This window comes from Diadema antillarum, unplaced genomic scaffold (assembly GCF_040938485.1).
Source record: "Diadema antillarum isolate AM-2024a unplaced genomic scaffold, OU_Dant_1.0 scf00000071, whole genome shotgun sequence".
Classification (NCBI taxonomy): Eukaryota; Metazoa; Echinodermata; class Echinoidea; order Diadematoida; family Diadematidae; genus Diadema; species Diadema antillarum.
Genome location: NW_027270960.1, coordinates 12,631,999 through 12,652,976, shown reverse-complemented (window position 1 = coordinate 12,652,976; position 20,978 = coordinate 12,631,999). Strand labels below are relative to the sequence as shown.

The 20,978-nt window shown below is 37.9% G+C and overlaps 1 protein-coding gene across 1 annotated transcript; it reads left to right on the top strand.

Moving 5' to 3' along the window:
• The first annotated feature begins 4,840 nt into the window (after window positions 1–4,840).
• On the top strand, window positions 4,841–20,374 carry LOC139717106 (calcium-activated chloride channel regulator 1-like). The gene is made up of 12 exons (XM_071628612.1): window positions 4,841–4,978; window positions 7,391–7,664; window positions 8,397–8,680; window positions 10,755–10,979; window positions 11,993–12,223; window positions 12,748–13,038; window positions 13,573–13,800; window positions 15,511–15,636; window positions 16,341–16,488; window positions 18,064–18,195; window positions 18,599–18,814; window positions 19,515–20,374. Exons 1-12 carry the CDS (start codon window positions 4,841–4,843, stop codon window positions 20,372–20,374), a joined length of 3,153 nt encoding a protein of 1,050 aa, XP_071484713.1.
• The last annotated feature ends 604 nt before the right edge of the window (window positions 20,375–20,978 follow it).

Here is a 20,978-nt window from a genome sequence, read left to right as displayed (position 1 = left end):
CCAGTGGAGTCTTGGTGTGGAGTCACGATATCCCGACGAGGAAGACGATGAGCGTTGACCATGGCGATGTTGTCGATGTCGTTGACCCCCAGATAAGTGAAGGTATCACGAAGAACGTCCTCAATGTGCTCGTTTTGGGCTTCTGCGACGCCGTAGAAGAGGAGATTTGTGCGTCGACCATAGATCTCCATGAGTGTGAGCTTTTCCTGCAGCTTGTTGATTTCATCCGCCATCTTTTTTTCCACTTGTGGTAGTTTTCTCTGTTCAATCTCTATGATTTTATCTGAATTCATTGTCACCGAATCCTCGAGGTCAGAAATCTTCTTGTTAATGGAGGCAACTTCACTAGACAGGGAGTCGAGCTTCGCACAGACATTCGCCGAAGAGAGTTGAATACTGCGCTGGATGTCGACCAGCGTGAGGTCGGCAGGCTCACTGTCGCTTGAAGATTCGGGCCGTGCAGAGTGGGCTAGCTGGGCGGTGGCGCTCAGTTCCTTAGTGGTTTGTCGGGTTTTGCGGGAAGCCATAGTGTCGTAGATTCTAGTTGACAACGAAGAAAGTTGCAGTACCAGACAATATGGATTCACCTAGTGGTAGGAAGATTTCACTGGAACAATATTGGCAATTTGATGAGAGCAGAAAACAAGCGCAGTTGCTGTCATAATGCGGAAAAGGAGGCGAGAGGCAGGGCGGAGACCGAGAACCCGAGAGAGAGTCTACAGTTGCACGTCCGTCTCCATCGAATGTCGAATGTCGAATGAATTTACAAGAAAGAATTTACAAGAAAGGGGAGAAGGATGATGTCAATTGATATAGACCCATATCTTTATTATCTTCTATATCTAAGATTCTTGAAAGAATAGTTTACATCAGGGCTGTACGTTTTCTTAAAACCTGCGACATATTTTCAAACTTTCAATTTGGATTCAGGGAAAATCACAGCACAACACACGCATTACTCGCCCTCATCGACAAAGTCAAAGACGCACTCGACACATTTTCACACACAATAGGTATCTTCTTGGACTTCTCCAAGACCTTTGACACGATTAACCATGGAATACTTCTCGCCAAATTATCCCATTATGGCATACGTGGAAAGGCCTTGGAGTGGTTCACGAATTACCTATCAAATAGATCCGAATTTGTACATGTCAACGGCTTTGACTCTCAAAATAAAACGATTACATGTGGTGTTCCACAAGGGAGCTTACTAGGCCCATTGTTATTCATTATTTATATCAATGATTTTTCATAGATCTTCGGAGAAACTATCATTCATATTATTCGCGGATGACTCTAACCTTTTCTTTTCCCACCCTGACCCAAATATCTTAACAAGAACAGTAAATGAAGAATTGAAAAAGGTCATGCAATGGATATACGCAAATAAATTGTCATTAGTATATTTAAAAAAAAAATACGCTTTTTAGTAACTCTTTAGATAGCCGCCAAGGCAATGTAACATTTGATACTACTCCCCTAGAAGAAGTTTCTTCCTTTAAATTTCTTGGTGTTTGCGTTGATAACAAGCTTTCATGGAGGAATCATATTGATAACATATGTAAAGTTATTTCACGTAACATTGGCGTAATGAACAGATTAAAATATTATCTTCCTTCATCTGCATTATTAACTCTTTATCAAAGTTTGATACTACCTTATTGAAACTACGGGATCCTTGCTCGGGGTAATACATATCAGATATTACTTGATAAACTTTTTTTTTTTTTAATTGCAAAAGAAAGCGCTCAACATTGTGGCTTTTTTAACTTACATACCCGGGAACATACAAATGCTTTGGTTTTTTACCATAAAATACTTTTAAAAAAAAGATTTGTATGTGTTTCAACTTGGCCAGTTCATGTTTGATTATAACAGCAACTTCTTTCCCAAAATATTTCACGCCTCATTTCATCGAAACAGTCATGTTCATAACTATCCCACGCGACGATCCGACGAATTCCATCTTCCATTAATGAGAACCGCACATGCCCAAAATACATTTCTCTACACCGGACCCAGACTTTGGAATAATCTAGATAATATCTTAAAAGATTCCCCAAATTCCTAACATTTAAATACAAAATCAGAAAACGCTTACTCTTTACTTATAATTCTACTTGAGATAATTTGAATTGCTTTAATTCATGTTTCGGCTTTCACCTGTCCTGATGTTGCAGCACTTGGCGTGTTCTGTATGCAGACCTCTCTTCATTCTTCTCTCCTCCTCCTTTCCTGTCTTTTGTTCTTCGTAGACTTATATTGTTACCATCTCCTCTCTTCTCGGTACTGTCTCGTTGTGTGTGGGTAACTGAATGTGTGTACGAGTGTGTCGTCCTTGTCATGATTTCCCGGTAACATTGATACTTTATTTTCATTTTTTATTATTCCCGACCTGCGTATCTCAAAATAACTACATGTATATCTTTACAGATAACTTAAATAATCTATATATTCAATACAATTGCTATAAAAAAAAATCTTGAATAATATATTGTTTACTCATTATTCATTTAGCGATCCACGTCCCACAAGCTTTGCTTTTTAGTGGATCACTTTTTTCCATAATTGAAGATATTTTCCGAACGCTTACAAAGTATACATGCATCGTTCCTCGTAATTATTGTACATATATATATGTTGTTGTGACATAATCTATCTCGTATACTACATGAATCTTTTGCAAATGTTTGAACAATATCATTTCATGACATGTATACTTTATATTATGTTTTGATTTTCGTTGATTGGAAATAAACTATGATTGAATTGAAGCGTAAAGATAAGAAACTAAGGTGGAATGAGTAGTTGTGTTAAAATAATCATATCTTGAGAATGATATGTACAAATTTAGTGGAATGATACAAGGTCAAGTAATCAGTCTCAATCGAAGAACGAATGTAGAACCGCTTCTTGTTTGTTTGTTTTTTGTTCTTTTTTAAGTTTGAGAGTTCTTGGTTATTTCGTTATCTAAACCAATTTCAAAATATTTGCTCACATTGGTCAGCTGAAACGACGTTTCGATATGTTTTAAACAACCGAATTTGCTACCCCTTAAAGGGACTGTACAGTACTGGTTGAGACCTAATTTCAGGTTTCTAACATTTTCAGGTGAGATAATAAGAAATCTCTTCCGAAATATGAAAGAGCATGCAATTCTATGAGGAATTCAACGTTTATTTGATAAAAATTGGTTTTGAAATGGCTGAGATATCCAAAAAGAGCGATTCTAATAAAGTGTGGGACCCACACTTTGGAACGATCGCTTTGTTTTATTTTGTTTTTGGATGTTTCAGTAATTCCAAACCCGATTTTCATCAAATAAACTTTGAAATGCTTTTAAAATGGTATGCTCTGTGCTTTATCATAAGTGTTTTCTGGTATCTAGCAAAACTTTAAAAGCCCAAATTCTCATCTCAACCAAAACTGTACTATCCCTTTAAACATAACAATGAATATCGCGTATAATCATGATATTATACATCTATAGAGTTGTGTGCATAAATATGACTTAAATGCGCTCTATATTCTATGATAGCATGACTTGGTCAACAGAATCTTACCATTGTTTGAATCAAACGAATGTGAAATATTTATTTAAGACACATATCAAATGAAATTAAATGCATATAGTGGTATGCATAATGTATATGCCATCCCTGAGAAGATAATTCCTAATTTCCTGAATGAATAGTATTACATTCTCTCAAAGCACTTTCGAATTAAAACAAAAAATCAAACTTGATAGTTTTGTAACCACAACTGTGATAACTGTGTATTATATTTCATTTGTTTCTACATAGATTAGGCATATGCCGAATATGTTAATATTTCTATTTCAACTATCTGCATGTGTCTACGTCTGATTCTATTTTGGAATTTAGGCAAATCAAATGAAATAAAATATATTAATGCTACGTTAATCACCCTTTTATTATACTGCACGTCAGAATCATTTTTGTCACATCGTGGCGGGGAATTTCCTTAGCTGCAAATTATCTCTTATTTCATTGAATCAGATGACCTTCCTTCTTAATCAATCGTGATCAAAGTTGAAGGGCCTTGTTTACTCAATCCAAGATTGTCGTCAAGGACGCTTCTCCCCTTGTGACATGGCAACATAGTCAACACGACACACACACACACACACACACACACACACGCACAGGAAACGTGAAACAATTTCAAGATTGCAATATTTCTGTTTTTCTAATTATAACATATTTAATTTTTCTTACCAAAAACGACCATATTTTCTAGTAAAAATTTGAGGAGAGACTCTATATAGGAGCTAGAATATCTCGTTACTGTCTCTGCAAACATATCAGTAGTTGCCGATAGGGGACCCCCCCCCCCCCCCATCGGCATAATATTCACCGCGATGGCCAACATCTTCACAAGAATGTCAATGGTTGCTTAAAACCACTTTGTTAGTATCATTTATGTAAACATTTGTAATCATGAATGCTGTTTTGCTGAAGTTTTATTTTAACAATTCGACGCATGCACTGTTACAGTGGGTCTTCGATATTTGCATTGGTGATTAAGGATCAAACAAAGTGAATTTTGACCTGTTCGTTTCCTCTAAGCTTTCGCAATCTGATTAAGTTTGAACTTTATTCTCTACCAATAAATTTCGCGTAGTATCTTGGTATGTTTCGATCTGACTGCTCTAACATATTGCCAGAGTTTTGTGGAATGAGACGATCATTGATAATCGTCACGCTTCTCGTCTTCGTTGCATTTTAATGCTCTCAAGTAATTGACAATTTGTCCCATTTTGCTTAACAAAGTAAGAAGAATGGTCTCATGGCGTTTTGCTCCTCTTTGCCTTTTAATGGCTTCCTGGGTGTTTGCCAGGGGCTCGTGCGAAGACAAAAACGAAATTCATCTTCAGAATGGGAAATACACCAACATCCTCATTGCTATTGATTCGGATGTTGCAGAAGACGACACATTGATAGAACACATTAAGGTAAGAGTATCAAGTTAAAAGGTTTCATCCACCTTTCAGCTTCGATGCGGTTACGGTTTATATAGCATCTTATCTCTGTGGTAGTATCCTCCTTTCTGCATCAAACGTAGATAGGCATACACAAAACTAAAACTAAACAAGTTTTCTCATTGGCATTTTCTTGAATTGTCTTATAAGGAAGCCTTCAAGACAAACATTGAGAAACCTACTCAATAAACAAATCGAGTGAAAATACTCGAAGATTTTGGAATGATCACTGAGGTCATTCTAAAATGAGTGAAATGACCATTTTCACCCAATATTCACTCGAATTTCACTCTAAATTCATTCTTTTCTGTTATTCACTCCTTCAAGAGTGAACATTTTCACTCGATTTGTTTAAAGAGAGTAGGGTAGATCTTGTCTGAAACTTAATTGTATATAAGATGATGTTGTCGGGTGCCCGTCAACAGCTAGACACCCACGAGTCCATACAGCCCACGAGTTATACGTAACAGCTTACGAAGGCCCAAGAGCTCAGATCAAGTATAGGCCGACTGGCTACGATCCACGAGCTATACACTGGACAATGTTGTCTCGTGTTTGAGTTTTTGTATTTTTAAAACGTTTATCTCGTGGACTGCATGACTCGTTGACGTCTAAAGCCCCTTTTACACTTTCACGGATTGCTTCACGGATGACCACGGATCGTCATCCGTGGTGTTCCGGCGTACAAAATATCGATTTTCCTCTCAATGTCGGTGTGAATACGATCCCATCTGGGTGTCTACAAGGACAAGTACGGAGGTTACACGGACAGACAAGGAACGAACGCGGACCACAGCGGAAACGATACGGGGCTAACACGGATATTAAGGAACAGCACGGATGCAACTGGGTCCCTTCGCGGTCTTTACGCGGATGTCCCTAAAATGTTGATAGATGACATTTACTTTTGCTTTTGATGCTTTATCATTCTCGGGCAACATGCCTCCAGAGTTAATAACAATCACACCAGAAAATCTACAGCAGCCTACATACGCCTGGGCTTTTCGACATCAGGCAAATCTCTTCTTGCACACTCTCATTTTGCGGGAACATCATGATATAAACAAAGCAAAACAAAACAAGACATTTCAAAACACACACACACACACACACACACACATAAACACAAAACCATCAAGGAAGCTTCTCAGGCTACAATATTCGAACAGTATGAGGGGTTGATGGCTGTACTGATGGGAGAAGATGTGAGCAAATTTCATTGACTTTATGAGCCTGTATTGGCAAAATACACGAATTTCTCACCCGGGATGGAACCGATGCTAATACGGACGTCCCGATGTCTTCACGGATTGTCCCGGAATGAGTACGGAGGAAACACGGAATAGCCGGTGCTACAAGGAGGAAATACGGCGGCAACACGGAGTAGACGGTGCCAACAAGGAAGAGTTCGTATTGATTTTCACCCGTGATGTCCGGGATGAAAAATCAAGCAAGCTTAATTTTTCTCGCGGACATGCCGGGTGGTCAAGGATTATGCCGGATGACTTCACGGAGTCAACACGGTCATGCCGGAAACAATACGGATGATCAAGGATCGACGATCCGTGGTCATCCGTGATGCGATCCGTGAAAGTGTAAAAGGGGCTTTACCCCTGGGATAACCCTATATACTCACCTTAACGAAATTAGACAGGCATGCGCATAATCTACCGAATTACCATCATCCATACGATATTAATGCAAGATGCAGTACTGCAGGAAGCCGATCTAACGGTTTTCTGGATTTCTCATGAGAGGATGTTTACAAATTAAAATTTGCAAACCGTCGCAGCCTTACAATGACATAGGATTTCATGGCATCAAGCCCTTGTCAAATGCCTGCTAGCTCTTTTATGGGGGCAGTATAACAGAGACGATAGTCGAGCAGTCAAGCAATGGACCGTCACGCCGTGCATCCAGTCAAGCCGTCAGCGAGCAAGTGCCAGGGAGAAGTGACTCTCTCGCGGTGCCCTCCGCTAACATTCGTGCCTTTCGTGCCTTTCAAAAGGCTGGGTGCTGCCAAGAACGATTTGTAGAACTATCATGATTTCGCTGTCATAGTCCTAACATCACGAAATTTTGTCCCCGTCCCCTTCCTCTTAGTTGATCGTTTGTTTGTTTGCTTGTTTGTTTGATGGTTGTTATGGGGGGGGGGGAGGGTTCCTTGGGAGAGAAAACATCTTTTAGTTTACAATTTAGTGTATACTATCTGTACATAAAGATATGCAATGTCTATCTCTCCATTGTTCTATCGTTAGAATGGTTTGATTACGTGAAAGCATAATTTCAACTTTAATTGTTCAAATCAAATGCAATAACACTATATCCTATATTCAGCACAGTTCGGTGCGAAGAAACCCGTCTTGTTTTTGCTTGATTTCATAGGACACATTCACGACAGGCTCAGAAATTCTGTTCAATGCAACCGACCGCAGACTGTCCTGGGGTGAGATCCAAATTCTCGTTCCCATCACATGGAGTCGAAAACCCGACGTCTACGAGACGGCCACGTATCAGTCGTTTGGGAGCGCCAACATCCGGGTCGTGGAGGGCGCTGCTAGGAACCCTTCGATAACAAACCACGCCGGTTGCGGAGTCCAAGGGCTTGATATGACGCTTACATCCGGGTACCTTCTTCAGAACGTCGACGAATGCAGTGGTAGGACACAAACGTTCCAACCATTGATGAATTCAACCTTCTTTTACGATTACGACATACGCTTTCACCTGCATGGTATTCCATAATAACGCTTCCTCGGCTTAAAAAAGAGCTCTCTCAAGAAGTGGGATTTGTGATAGTTATACTGATTGAAGTTTATCATACTTGGAACAACGCATGAAAAGCCCTTTTGGCAATTGCTGCTAATGTCTGAAACCTTCGTCATGGTTTTGTAAAGATATTTTCCAGAAAATCACAAAAGAACCACCATTAACGACTTGGTGAGATTGTCTGAAGTTTTATACGATCTCCTAAAGATAAACTAGAGGCAAAGGGAAATAGATCCGGGAAAGCTTGCTTTATGTAAGTTTTGACCACCATTTCAATTTTTACAAACACAGGATATGAGTGAGTACGCAGAGAGAGAGAGAGTCTTAAGCATAATCATATTCTTTCCCTGATTGATTGGACTTAATCTCAAGGTCTAAAATAGCATTTCTTTTTGCACGATTTTCTTGAATTTGAAAAATCATCCAGGTGCAAGCCTTAAGCAGCCGATGTAATAAACAAAAAGTTCAAAATTTATAGGTCTTCACGTTCAGAATTTATACGATGAAATGTAATAGTCTCATGAAACATCGCGATTTACTTACTCTCCAATCAACAGTAGGCCTCTTATATCACGAAGGTCATTCCAGCATCACTGATTTCTTCTTGTCTTTCTCATTATAGGAAAAGCGATGGTACGGGAATGGGGCCGCCTGAGATGGAGTCTCTTCCCCGAACACTTTACTGGCTCGGGTTATGGAGAGGCAAACCAGTACTACGATTCGACCACTCAACGCTATGAACCGACAAGGTGTTCCCGTGATCTAACTGGTGACATGATAGATGGGGATGGCTCGTCGTGTCCAGAGAATCCTAATGGAAAAGTGGACGAGGAGTGTGTCTTCATTCCTGACAGTGAGCAAACGACGAGCACTTCTCTACTCTTTGGATCGCACTGCGTAGACTCTGTGAGTTGAACAGATTCATAATCATTTAAACGTGAAATGATTTTGGTGCCCTAATTGTATATTAATCAACCTAGACATATGAGCTCACTCCTGCATGGCCATATAGTACCCTCTTCTATATTGAATGCACAGCCATGGTTGTAGTATCATTTGAAAGTTACATGACTTCAAAATTTGACAACTTAGTGCCTCATAACAAAATTTCAAATGTTCAAATACAGGCAGATTTTGCTAGAATTAGAATAAATCGTGTGAACATGGGAGACAGGTGTGAAGATATCGATGAAACTACAATCAGACCTTACAAACCAAACCACTTAAACTGATATCTGACCAATGCCTAAAACTTATTCTGTTCGTTTTGTTTAATATTCGTTTTGTTGAATCCAGCTATTTTCTTCTGTTACGACCCCCCCCCCCCCCCCCATAATGTCGCATAATGCTTCCTATTATCGAACTTTGATGATTAAAAAAAGATAGAATAACAAGATGAGGCTCACCTTAGAGTTGATGATTAGGTATCTCCTGATAACATAGCTGTTATTAGAATCCACTTGGTGTGAAACTTGACCGATGCATGCTGCATTTGACTTGTAAATCATATCATATATTTGTTGTCCTATGACGCAGGTTCTGTTGTAAATGGTTCCATGACATTCGCTCCTGTGAAATTGTTCCAACAAAATATATGCAAGCTGAGCTACACATAAATTTTACCCACAAACGTAACCCTAACCCTAAGATTTTGGAGAACACAAGACCGGAGCAATTGTCTTCGGTTCAAATGTTTTACCGTTGCAAATATGTATGTAGGCACCCATATGTATGTATGAATAAATGTATGTATATATATATATATATATATATTTATATATACATATATATATATATATATATATATATATATATACATATACATATACAGCTGTGCTGCTCCAAAACTTTGGAATAAATTACCTGGGAAAATGAGGAAGGCCTCATCACTTGCTGTCTTCAAATCTTTATTGAAGACTTACCTTTTTTCAGAAGCCTTCGATTAATTTGTTATCTATTTTTCGTGTGTCTAATCAGTAACAATGTCAGGAGCTCTGTTACATCACAGCGCAGTAGAGTATATTTACATAGTAGCTGCGCAATACAAATTTGTCTAATTATTATTAATTATTATTAAATGTGACCGTGCACCTCAAAACGAACATAAAGTCGCACACACTGATTTTGCGTGACGACTGAAAATAAGTGAAATGGGTCAACCTAGCCGAACTTGATTTTTTTCATATTTTCTGAAAGAGCGGGTCTTCTTTTACATTATGCTAAAATTTGGTATCATAAAACGGGCAGGAAAGTGTGTGTTTTAGCAGTTTATCTCGAACATTTTTGGTAGAATAGTGTGATTAGGTGTGTCTTTAGAATCCCTTTTTCATTTCTGAAAAACCTTGTCCACACTCTTCACTTTCAACTCTAATAACTTTTGAAAGGATAGTGCTACTGCTTTGAAAGTTGGCATTAATTATGGACAGAACATGTTAATGAGGCATGCTTAATTTCAGTTTAATCTGATAATCCTTTCATTGTTGTTACTCTGGTGGTTTTTTTCCTGTTTTTTGTCCCATTCATCGCACAGCCAGCACAGTTTGGTAAAGATTAAGCGCTTGAATAGGCACTGTACTTCAGAGCCTCTTTTCTCAGTTCACACTTTTCCTGAGTTTGTGCTTTCTTTCCAATATTTAGATAGGTTAGGAGAGTCCATTTGATTTGAGTTATACATCATTTTAAAGCTTAAAGTCTTCTCTTTCAGAATATAGTCTTAACTAAAAAGTCATGTCTGGCGACTTTTTGTTTGTTTTGAGGTGCAGGGTCACAAATATACATACATACATGCATATAAACGTGTATTGTATGTGAACGTGCATGCGTGCAAATCTTGCGTATATCGGTGAGGTTAAAACTTACAATTCATTCCGATGAATTTTGCCTTGGGCATTATTAGCTTATGAAATGTGTGATGCAGGAAGCGTTTTAAGTTTTGGAAATACAAGTATGTTTTGGACATCAACTCTTTCGTCTTTTCTAGATCCACCAATTTTGCGACCCATTAGTACACAATTACGAGGCAGATAATCTTCAAAACTATCACTGTAGAAGGAGTGCCTGGGAAGTCATGCTCTCTACTGGAGACATTACCAGTGAGGATTACTTCCCAGACCCAAACCAAGTGGACACTGAGCCTTCGTTCACCATCCTTCAGCAGCCTGTCCGACGAGTGGTTCTTGTTCTAGATATAAGTGGTAGTATGTCGGTGAGTCGGACAGGGCATCATCATAAAAGTCACCTGCACACATGAAATATAACGAAGATGAATTTTACTGTTGGTTTTTTTTTTTATCCTAGAAATAAAAACATGAAATAAAGACAAGTGAAACGAGTGGTTATATTTTGCCTTTAGTTAAATGATTATTAAATCATGAGCTTTGATTGAAATATAAAAGATGGAAATATAAGACAGTACAATAAATATTGCCATTATCAGATCATGATGCCATCATTTAAAATCAAAAGTTTACAATATAGGGGATGAAAAGATTGAAATGATCCGTCCAGAACATATAAAGATTCATGATGAGTTTTCATAATTTCAGGTTTTATTTAAAACAGCAACACTTTTAGTTTAAAATCTACAATATCATATTAAGGAAATTTATTGATCATAAAATGTCATAACATGTTAAGCGATGGGTATCATTGTTGCTTTGTTTTATGCCAAGCTCTTGTCAATGTATAAACATTATTATTTACTGAATATTATGATTCTGTTTTTTCTGTTACATTGTAAGCACGGACATGCAGAATAACAGCCAATAGTTGACCATATTCCTTTTATTACCTTGTAATAATAAAATAAAAATGAGAAAAAAACATGCTAAATAAATCATACAACAGTTGTGACTTACTAGTAACCTTAATTAATAGAAAGAACTGCTCCCTAACTATCAGAGTATAATTATTTCATAACACTACGTCAATCATAACCAGAATTGCAACAAAACCAGCAAACATGAACCAAATAAACCAACAAACAAAAACAAGCAAATATATGATTTTTGATGAATGACTTTTGAAAGACTACAAACTGTCATTATGATATAAGTTGTCATCTCTCTACACACACATGGACTCCTATAGGGCGTCTATCATGAATGTCTTGTTCACACCTCTATTAAACTCTCTCCTCGAAGTGAAGAGGGGACTGCGACTGATGAATAATAAGACATGATTCTTTCGCCTGTTGATATGGTGTGTCGGCTATTCAAGGGATCATACAGAATTGACAAGCTCATTCAGTCTTCGGCCATCTTTATTCGCCACTACATCCCCGCTGGGAGCCACCTCAGCATCGTCACGTTTCACTCGTATGCCACAAGCAACGCAGACCTTACGTTAGTTGAAAATTACGACACCTCCCGCGAATACCTGGTCAACGCACTACCCACGGGCACTACGGGAAGCACCTGCATTGGCTGCGGAATAGTGACGGCCTTAAACGTGAGCTTATCGACCTCTTTCTGTGTGTTATCGATTCTACAGTCCTGTTGCAGTTTGACTCGGCGAAAATTAAACTAAAAACATGAGAGAAATAAATGGACTTTGCTTCGTACAAAACCGACAAAGATCGATTTTATAGTAACTATTTCTGCGATATTTTTCTGTGATATCCACACAAATTCCTTTTATTTTTTTTTTGTTTACCCAAAATTTATCTTGCAATAAAAAGAAATATCCAATACCCATACGTTAACACGTAAAGGTTAACGTTATTTGGGACCCGACGACTTATACCTCACTCAAAGCTGATTCTTGTTGTATCCGATCTTGCTATGGGATTCCCCTGTAATGATAGACTGTTGACACTTCAGTTAAGCTATGCATTCATACATATGAATATCTATACACAATAAATGGCACCATACTAAATGCTGTGAATCGTCATTATCATCATAATAAATAATAATATATATAAATTTATAAATCGCAAAACCAATGTCCGAAATACACGTTTTCCAACGCAGGTGCTTGGTGACACTACAAATGGTAGCTATGTGATTCTCCTAAGTGATGGTGGAGAAAATGTGTCTCCATACATCAGAGACACCATGCAAGCCATCAATGAGTCCGGTGTTGTGATGGACACCATTGCCGTCACCAACTCGGCCGATGAGCAGATGGAGGATCTTTCGTCCATGACAGGCGGGAAACCTTATTTCTGTATTGATGGAGGTAGCAGCGCTTGTCTTACCGAAGCCTTCCTAGCAACGGTGTCTGAACGCCCCGAACTCAACTTTATTCCCATTCCAATTCAGGTCAGTATATGAATGATAATTTTGTCAGTTGTTTCTTGATAATAACATATAAGAAGCTCAGATTGTTCTCAAACTGGACTATACACAAAACTGGTCCCGACTTTGGAAGATGTAGGCCTAAATAGTTAGGTGAAAAGACTTTTCGTCCCTGTGATGTTGCCCGTTTTTACTAATCAAGTTATTGATTATACAGTTGATTCTAACTATGTTCCGTAGTCATTTTGGGTGAAAGAGTCACACTGAATAAAGATAATGAAGTAATGACTTACTAAGTGAATGTAGAATGCGTTTCGTTTAATGCCTCATCAGACACGATGTAATTGCATTTATGTTGAAAGCATGAATAAAAAGAAAATTAATGCTCAGATGTTTCTTAAACTTGAAATCAAACATCGCGATACATTGCTCAGTTAGAAGAGATCGAGAATTATAAGACTGTGGCCCACAATGTTGAAGAACTTGCTAGATATATCATTCTTGTTGCCAAACAAGTCAGAAGTTTGTATGAAGGCAAATTTCACTGCTTCTTTCCAGTTACGAATGGACGATGTGATGGTGTCCGGCAATGGACAGGAAATACTCTCTTTCGTTATCGGCGAAGAGGAGGGTAACGACACGGTGATAGCAGTAACTCGGTTCGTCGATGATGACGTCGAAGTCATTGTCGAAGGACCAAACGGAGAATATTATGATAAAAACTCTCAAGGCTACGTGTCAGACTCCAATAGAAGGATAATATCTCTTACAATTCCCATCACTGAAGTAAGTTCGCTGAAGTATGTTGTCAATTTAAAATTTTGAGGTCTGGGAAGGACTGAAGTAGCTTGCGTTATACAGGGCTATAAAGAACTAATATATCGTATATGAATAATTGTGTAATAGATTTGTAGGGTCTTGTTTGTATTCATTGTGCTTGTCATGGACATATTATGTAAATGTGATGCGAGATGTGTTTGTATTGTCATGATTATTTTGGTACAATGTAATGTCAGTGGAAACCAAATTTTTATGTCTGACCCTATGGACCAATAAAGATGAATGATGAAGTTTTCAAGTATGACTTTCTCTGACGTACGTGCCAATGTGGATTACACTTTGAAACCCAAGAGTAGTAAAATGATCTATTCAACGCTAAAGTTAAAAAAATAAATAAATGGAAATAAATTTTTCTAACAGGTGGAAAGAAGTTTTAACTTTTAGAGGTACAGAGTAGCCCCTGATTATGCAGAATATGCAGAATACAATTGAATGAATTGAATTGTTCGCTGTTGCTCGTCCTGTATGACATTGTTTTCAGTCAGACATTTTTATTGTTTGAAGTGTCGTCGGTGCTCAATGCACAGTATGATAACTACAAAGTTAATTAAAGATGCCATGCCATAGGTAGACTCAATTTTGGGAAATATTATTCTACATATTTACATGTATTTGTATTTGCTTTTCATCCTTAAACAGGGTCTATTTGTTTGTTGTGTTTGTCTTGAGTTCAGTTAGGTGTGATTGAAAGCTCACGTTGTATACTTCCCCTATCCAATATGTTCAGTGAATTTACCTGTCATTTTCAACTTGTCCTCCAGAAAGATTTAAATTAAGACTCTCTGCCCAAGTATTGGTTTAATTTCAAACTTTTTAACACTTTATACACACGAGTGATTCAATTTCTTGTTCAAATCAAATGATCTTATTAAGTTGCTGTCGGTTACACAAATTCCCTTGAAGAACGTAAATATAATCTGCACTTTTGTGTGCGAGGAAGAAAGTGAGGTCAATCTCTTCAGCCAATGGCTGTTCTTCTGTAAGTCCATGTAGTTTAAAAACCATACAATTACAAAAGAGAACTATCGTACTTTTCTCCAATTTTTTTTCTTTTTTTTCCCACTATACTGCAGAATGATCTGCCTGCGTGTATATACTTCATTGAAATAATTCAAATCAATCAACCAATTTAAACGCATGTATGGGAATTTGTGTTGAGAAAGTTATTAAATTCATATCACTATTAGCACTCACTGTTGAAGTAGGCGATTCTTCTTTCTTTCATCTTTCACCTTTCTCTTCTGTGCATACTTTAGTTATGAAAAATATATGTTTGGTTCTCATTTCAATAAGCCTGCGAACTTGAAGTGGTTCCCCCATTCAATGTCATTAGTTTACACTGATGATATTTTGAATTTACACATGGATGGACAATTTACATAAACATCCCACCGCTTGCAAAACGCATCTCGACACCATAGGAACGTAACAATAGCAATTATACGTATTTGACAACCTATACTCAATCCTATACTTGAACTGAGAGAGAAAGAGGCTGAACGTGAGATTGGAGTTTTCTCTTTACTCACTGTCAAATTCTCTTTCAAAAAAAAATCGGGAAAATCCCGTTACTTTGAAACATTACCTCAAACCACGTATTAACGTAAAATGTAAACTCTACCTCAGTTCTACTTGGACTTTGATTCTATTCAACAGGCAGGTAATTGGACAGTGACCCTCTATAATACTTATAATTACGACCAAACAGTGGGTTTGATGATCACAACCAAACAACGGGACGAGACCGGGGTGGTGAGCATTGACGTCATTCTCGGATCTCGGGTAGGTATGAGTTTATCAACCTCCTTAGTTTATCTTTTCATGTTCGCAGAGATAGGGAGGCGTTGGTTCACTGAAGCAAACGTACGCTTTTAACATGATTAAGATTGCACTCATCCATGACATTTCCTGCTTACACCTTTGTCAAGATTAGCATGGGAAAAGCAGGGAATAAATTTACATTTCTGTCTAATGATATCGTCAACCGACAAAGGTCTATTTCGTGAAATACTCACTGTCAAGATAATTGAAAATCTCACAGATTGTATAGATAACAGTAGGACTTTAGCATTGAGTCTCCGAATTAGAACGTTTCCGTGAAACCCTTGGAAGAAGAAGACATTACATCTTCTAAAACTTGTCCGTACTACAATCAAGATTTTATCCCAGATAGAATACATGATGCCCATCAGCCTATGTTGTATATCTGACACTACTGTTTGCATTCTGTCATGTTTTGTCCAATATCCCTATGGTAAACCATACAGTCAATGTAGACCCTCTGGTTGACAAGGATGTCCATTGAAGGAAACCATTTGAAATAATTTTCTCCTCGGCACAGAAAGAATCATCAACAAAGAAATAAAGACAAGCGAATGATATAATAACATGTAGGCTTCGGTGGGCAGTGTTAACTGATTTTTTTTTGAACGGTATACAAATCTTTACAATTTCTAAGACCTTACATTGTTCCTTTGTTATCATAGAGTATAGACCACCACACCACTCCCATGCTCGCGGTGTACGGCATGGTGCAAAAAAACTACCAACCCGTTTTAGGAGCCAGCGCTGAAGCGATCATCCAGAGTTCAGTCGGTACTACATGGCCTCTACAGCTGTCTGATTCGGGAAAAGGTAAAACTTCATCATGTTTGCTGACAATTTTTCGTTTACTAACATTATCCAATATCACATTTATTACAAAACATACATTTATAACAAAGAATATTTCCCTGACAACAAGAAAGCTAGCTTGATGCTTGGCTAAGGCTTGCCCGGCATAGCAACAATTAATGTACCGATGTGCAATGTGTTCAATTCAATTCAATTCAAGTAATACAAAGTAATGTACATAGTCCTTACATGAGTACCTTATATTTAAAGAAACTTTGAATCACGTCAGTTTCAACAAAACGTGAATACAATTATTTGGATAAATAAACAAGTAAGCAATACAATCTTAATTTATGACTCTACATGTACATTGAAAAGAGCAATTCACTAAAAAGCATAGCTTGTAAAATTGTTAATTATTCTAGAAGGTGAGGGCATCTCAAGATCCGTCAAGGACACCATGTATAAAGATTGTCAATTTATCACTAGGTATGTGGAGAAAATGTAGGGCCTATAAAACTTCGAACACATTAGTAAGCCGACCAATTCTATTGTTTCACGTGCTCAATGATTTAGTAACTCTATAGGAGATATTTCAGCTGTAGTATGATAGCACTCTCCTTGAGAATGTCAGCAAGTGTAGCGGTGACATAATATTATTTCAAACATGAAAAATTGTGTGAAAATACGGAAATGATTGATAATCATTGCATATCATTTGTATCCAATATTTAGCAGCAGCACGAGGTGCTTTAGATGCTAATCATCTATATATATCATATGCGAAATAAAAGGAAGTTATATTTTGAAAGTTCACAATTTTTGAGGAAAACATTTTTTGGCCAGTCCTAATGAATATTCAAATTAGCAAGTTGATGTTTTGAGTATATACCCTCACAATTTTCCATGTATATGTTATATACGAAGTTAGAAAAAAAAGTCATTCTTGCTAATGCAGGCAAAATGCATATTCCCATGCAAAAATATATATATTAGAGGTAACGTTTGTTCTTTTGTTATTTTGAGTGGTTTTATATTCATACAGCTGAAATGTGAGATTTTCGTCATTTCTGTATATGAAATAAATAAGAAATTGTGAGGGCATGCTGATTTGACTAATCACAACGACTGCTCAAGAAGTGTTTTCCGAACAGAAAAAAAAAATGAAATTTCAGAATGTCACAACTTCGCTATTTTTAATCCCATTTTGGTCATTTTTTGCACTGTTTTTGGAAAGTATTCTTCGTTGTTGTTGTTGTTGTTGTGAAATTGAACTAATCTTGGAGTTGATCTCCATAAACTGAACTGACGCAGATCGTTACGTAATAAACAGGGAGATGTTAAGGTGGTATTTTCCCCCCTTAGCTAACGAAGACGCTTTCTTCCCGTAGAAAACAACCCTGTTATTTCTTTGACAAAGTGTTAAGAATTGGTTATGAGTATCATCGAGTTGTATCGTTTCTTCTTCTTCTTCACAAAAAAAAAAAAAAATATGTGAGAATATTATTGCCGAATTTCTGAGCTGACCGGATGACACATCTCGATATTAAATCTCGAGTTTTCTGGTGGTAAAATTGCTTATTACTATGTTTAAAGGTTTTGATAAGGTCAAGGACGATGGAGTGTACTCAGGAGTCTTCCTTGATTTTGACGGAGATGGTCGATATGGTGTGACGGCCAGAGTTGAGGGTATGGTGATTGAACCACAGACTGAGGGCAGCAGGCGACGTGAGTACGATTGAAGTTCCGCACACTACTCCCATATGACTTCATTCACATTTTTTTTTTCATTTTACATGATTAGTTTGGTTCGACTTAGTGTAACTTAAAGTACTACAAATTTTACTGAGTCTGACCAAACTAATTAAACAACTAACTACCCAAAACAGAATCAAAACTAACTAAAATATCTAGCTTTTTCGAAATTGTCGCATAGGCATTATCATTATTACTAGAAAACGTTTTCTGTTCTTTTCAGTTGGACTAAAACAAAAAAAAAGAAAAGGAACGAAATGAGATACTGGTTTAGCTCTGTGAATTATATTATCTACGGTTATTTTCTTCTGTAAGAGCTTGGGAATATGAAATTACAATCTGTACTCACTTTCTGGGGGTTATTGTTGCACTGCAGGTCGCCGATCTGTTGGAACAACTATAGCGCCATCACAAACGGCATTCATGCGATCTGCCTCGGGCGGAGCGTTTGTTGTTGAGAACTACTCACCTACTGCCCCTGATATCCTTGCACCCTCCACCATCATGGACCTTAGGCACACAGAGTTATACAACAACAGTGCGGTGATCCTTGCATGGACTGCAGTCGGAGATGACTTCGATCATGGCCTAGGTATCGATAATGTTAGCCATCTCTCATATCCTTGGCTCCCTTTCCATGCTCAGCAAAGAAAACGTAATACTTTTGTGTTATCATCAACATGTGGTACAGTTATGAATTAACATAACAATGGCATGATACCAAAGTGAAAATCGTTCTTGTCTGAGGACCAGACCAATCTGTCCTTAGGTCTTGCCAGTCATAGGTCATACCAAGGTTGTCCTTTAAAGGATGCGACTGGTGTTGATTTTTTTTAAGGACCTGTAAAAATTTAACTGTTATTTATAATCGTTTTGTACATTGCAAACATAAAAATTAAGGAATAAAATTCCTTTAACATCATCAAAACAGTTAAAATGAGCCCACTGATTGTAATCATTCCTCTGCAGCAAAAGAAATTAAATGCTTGCAGGTAGGTAACATAATGAGAATATGACATAACATTGTTATATAGAAATTCCAGAAAGATGTCACATATCACTTTTTTTCTTTATCAAAAATATCCTAAACGTTATCACAAAATACAATACAGGCAATGTCATTAGGTATGAACAATTTAAGGAAGAACACTTCTTGCTAATACGATATTATGATTACTATGATTAATTCTATGTTACTTCCCTTAAGTTATTAAGAATCGACTGGAATTAGTCCGAGTATTTTAAAAGCATGGGAGAATAGGTTGATGACCTGTTCTTTTTCGTTTGTCCAGCTTCATCGTATGAATTGAGACATTGTTTTGACTTCACCACACTGAGGACCAACTTCACAGAGTGTACTCTGGTAGACAACGACCAGCTCCTCGAGGGTAACCTATCCGATATCGCCACGGCTGGTGTCGAGGAGAGCGTCACAGTACAGCTCCCTGAAGGATCCTTGAATGTCTCACATCACTTTTCCCTGCGAGCATCTGACGAGGCTGGCAACGTGGGTTCCACGTCCAACATCGTATCAACATCCGTTGTCTTTGCCGCTCAGGCAAACACTACCCAAGCTCCGACTTCGGGACAACCAACAGATATTTCGACTGATATTTGGACAGATGACACAACCCCCTTATTGGAAACCTCTACCATGTCTACTATAAACTTCCTCACTTCTTCTGCTAGTAGAGCAGGTAGTACAACGCCATTATCGGTTACACCTACGAGTTCGCTAACTTCTTCTGCTGCTGGAACTGATGGTAGTATGCCATCGGTTACCACCAACCCATTTTCCAGTTATTCTGCCGAATTGTCTACAACTGACAAAGCCTATTCTTCTCCTGGTGTACCATTAACTACTGCAGAAGAAGGCATCAAAGAACCAACAGTCACCGAGGAAAGCTATCCTATAACAACGGACACACCCACTGAGGAACCACCAGAAGATAACACAGCTCTCATCATAGCCATATCGGTCGTCCTGTCCGTCGTGATCCTTGGTGGTGGCATCAGTCTCTTTCTTTACATCCGTTCCCCTCCAAAGGTTCACCCTTCTGGAGAGTCCGATGCAGAGAAAGATGTGATGGATACCAAGGAAGATGAGAGTCACGTACATGAGCATGCCAACCCAGTCTTTGAGGAATCTTAAACCTATAGTATTCTCACTTAACCACAAAATGATAATGGAAGTCTTAAACATCCACAACCATGAGATCCTATCCCGTAAACATGTTTAAAAAAATATCAAGACAGCAGTTTTAACCAGATTGAGTCTAGCAGTATTGATATTGAGATTAAATGATTGCATGCATAATTGTATCAAAGAATATCGTCTACATGATAGCCTCAATGTAGTATAATTCTTTCCGATTTTAGCACATTTTACTCATTATATTCAGACCAAAGTTAATACTCAGGATTTCGCCCCGTTTTGTTAGCATGATAATTTCATAGTCCATTGTTGATAGTCCAGATTAGGGATATCGAGGATTCGAGATCTGCTCAAACATGGTCTCATGAAAGAAGGCACTCAACACTTTAATACAACGCTCCTCCCACTTATAAACATAGGTGTATGTCATAAGTTGATGTGTGAGTACACCGTAGTACGGGTTTGGTTCTATGACAAATTTACAAACTGTAATTCTCCTGTTTAAGAAAAGATAAGCAATAAACCAGAAATGTCGCTATGCGACTGGTAGGCCTCCGGTATAATACATGATTCTCCTAATAAGTTTATAGTACATTTTGAC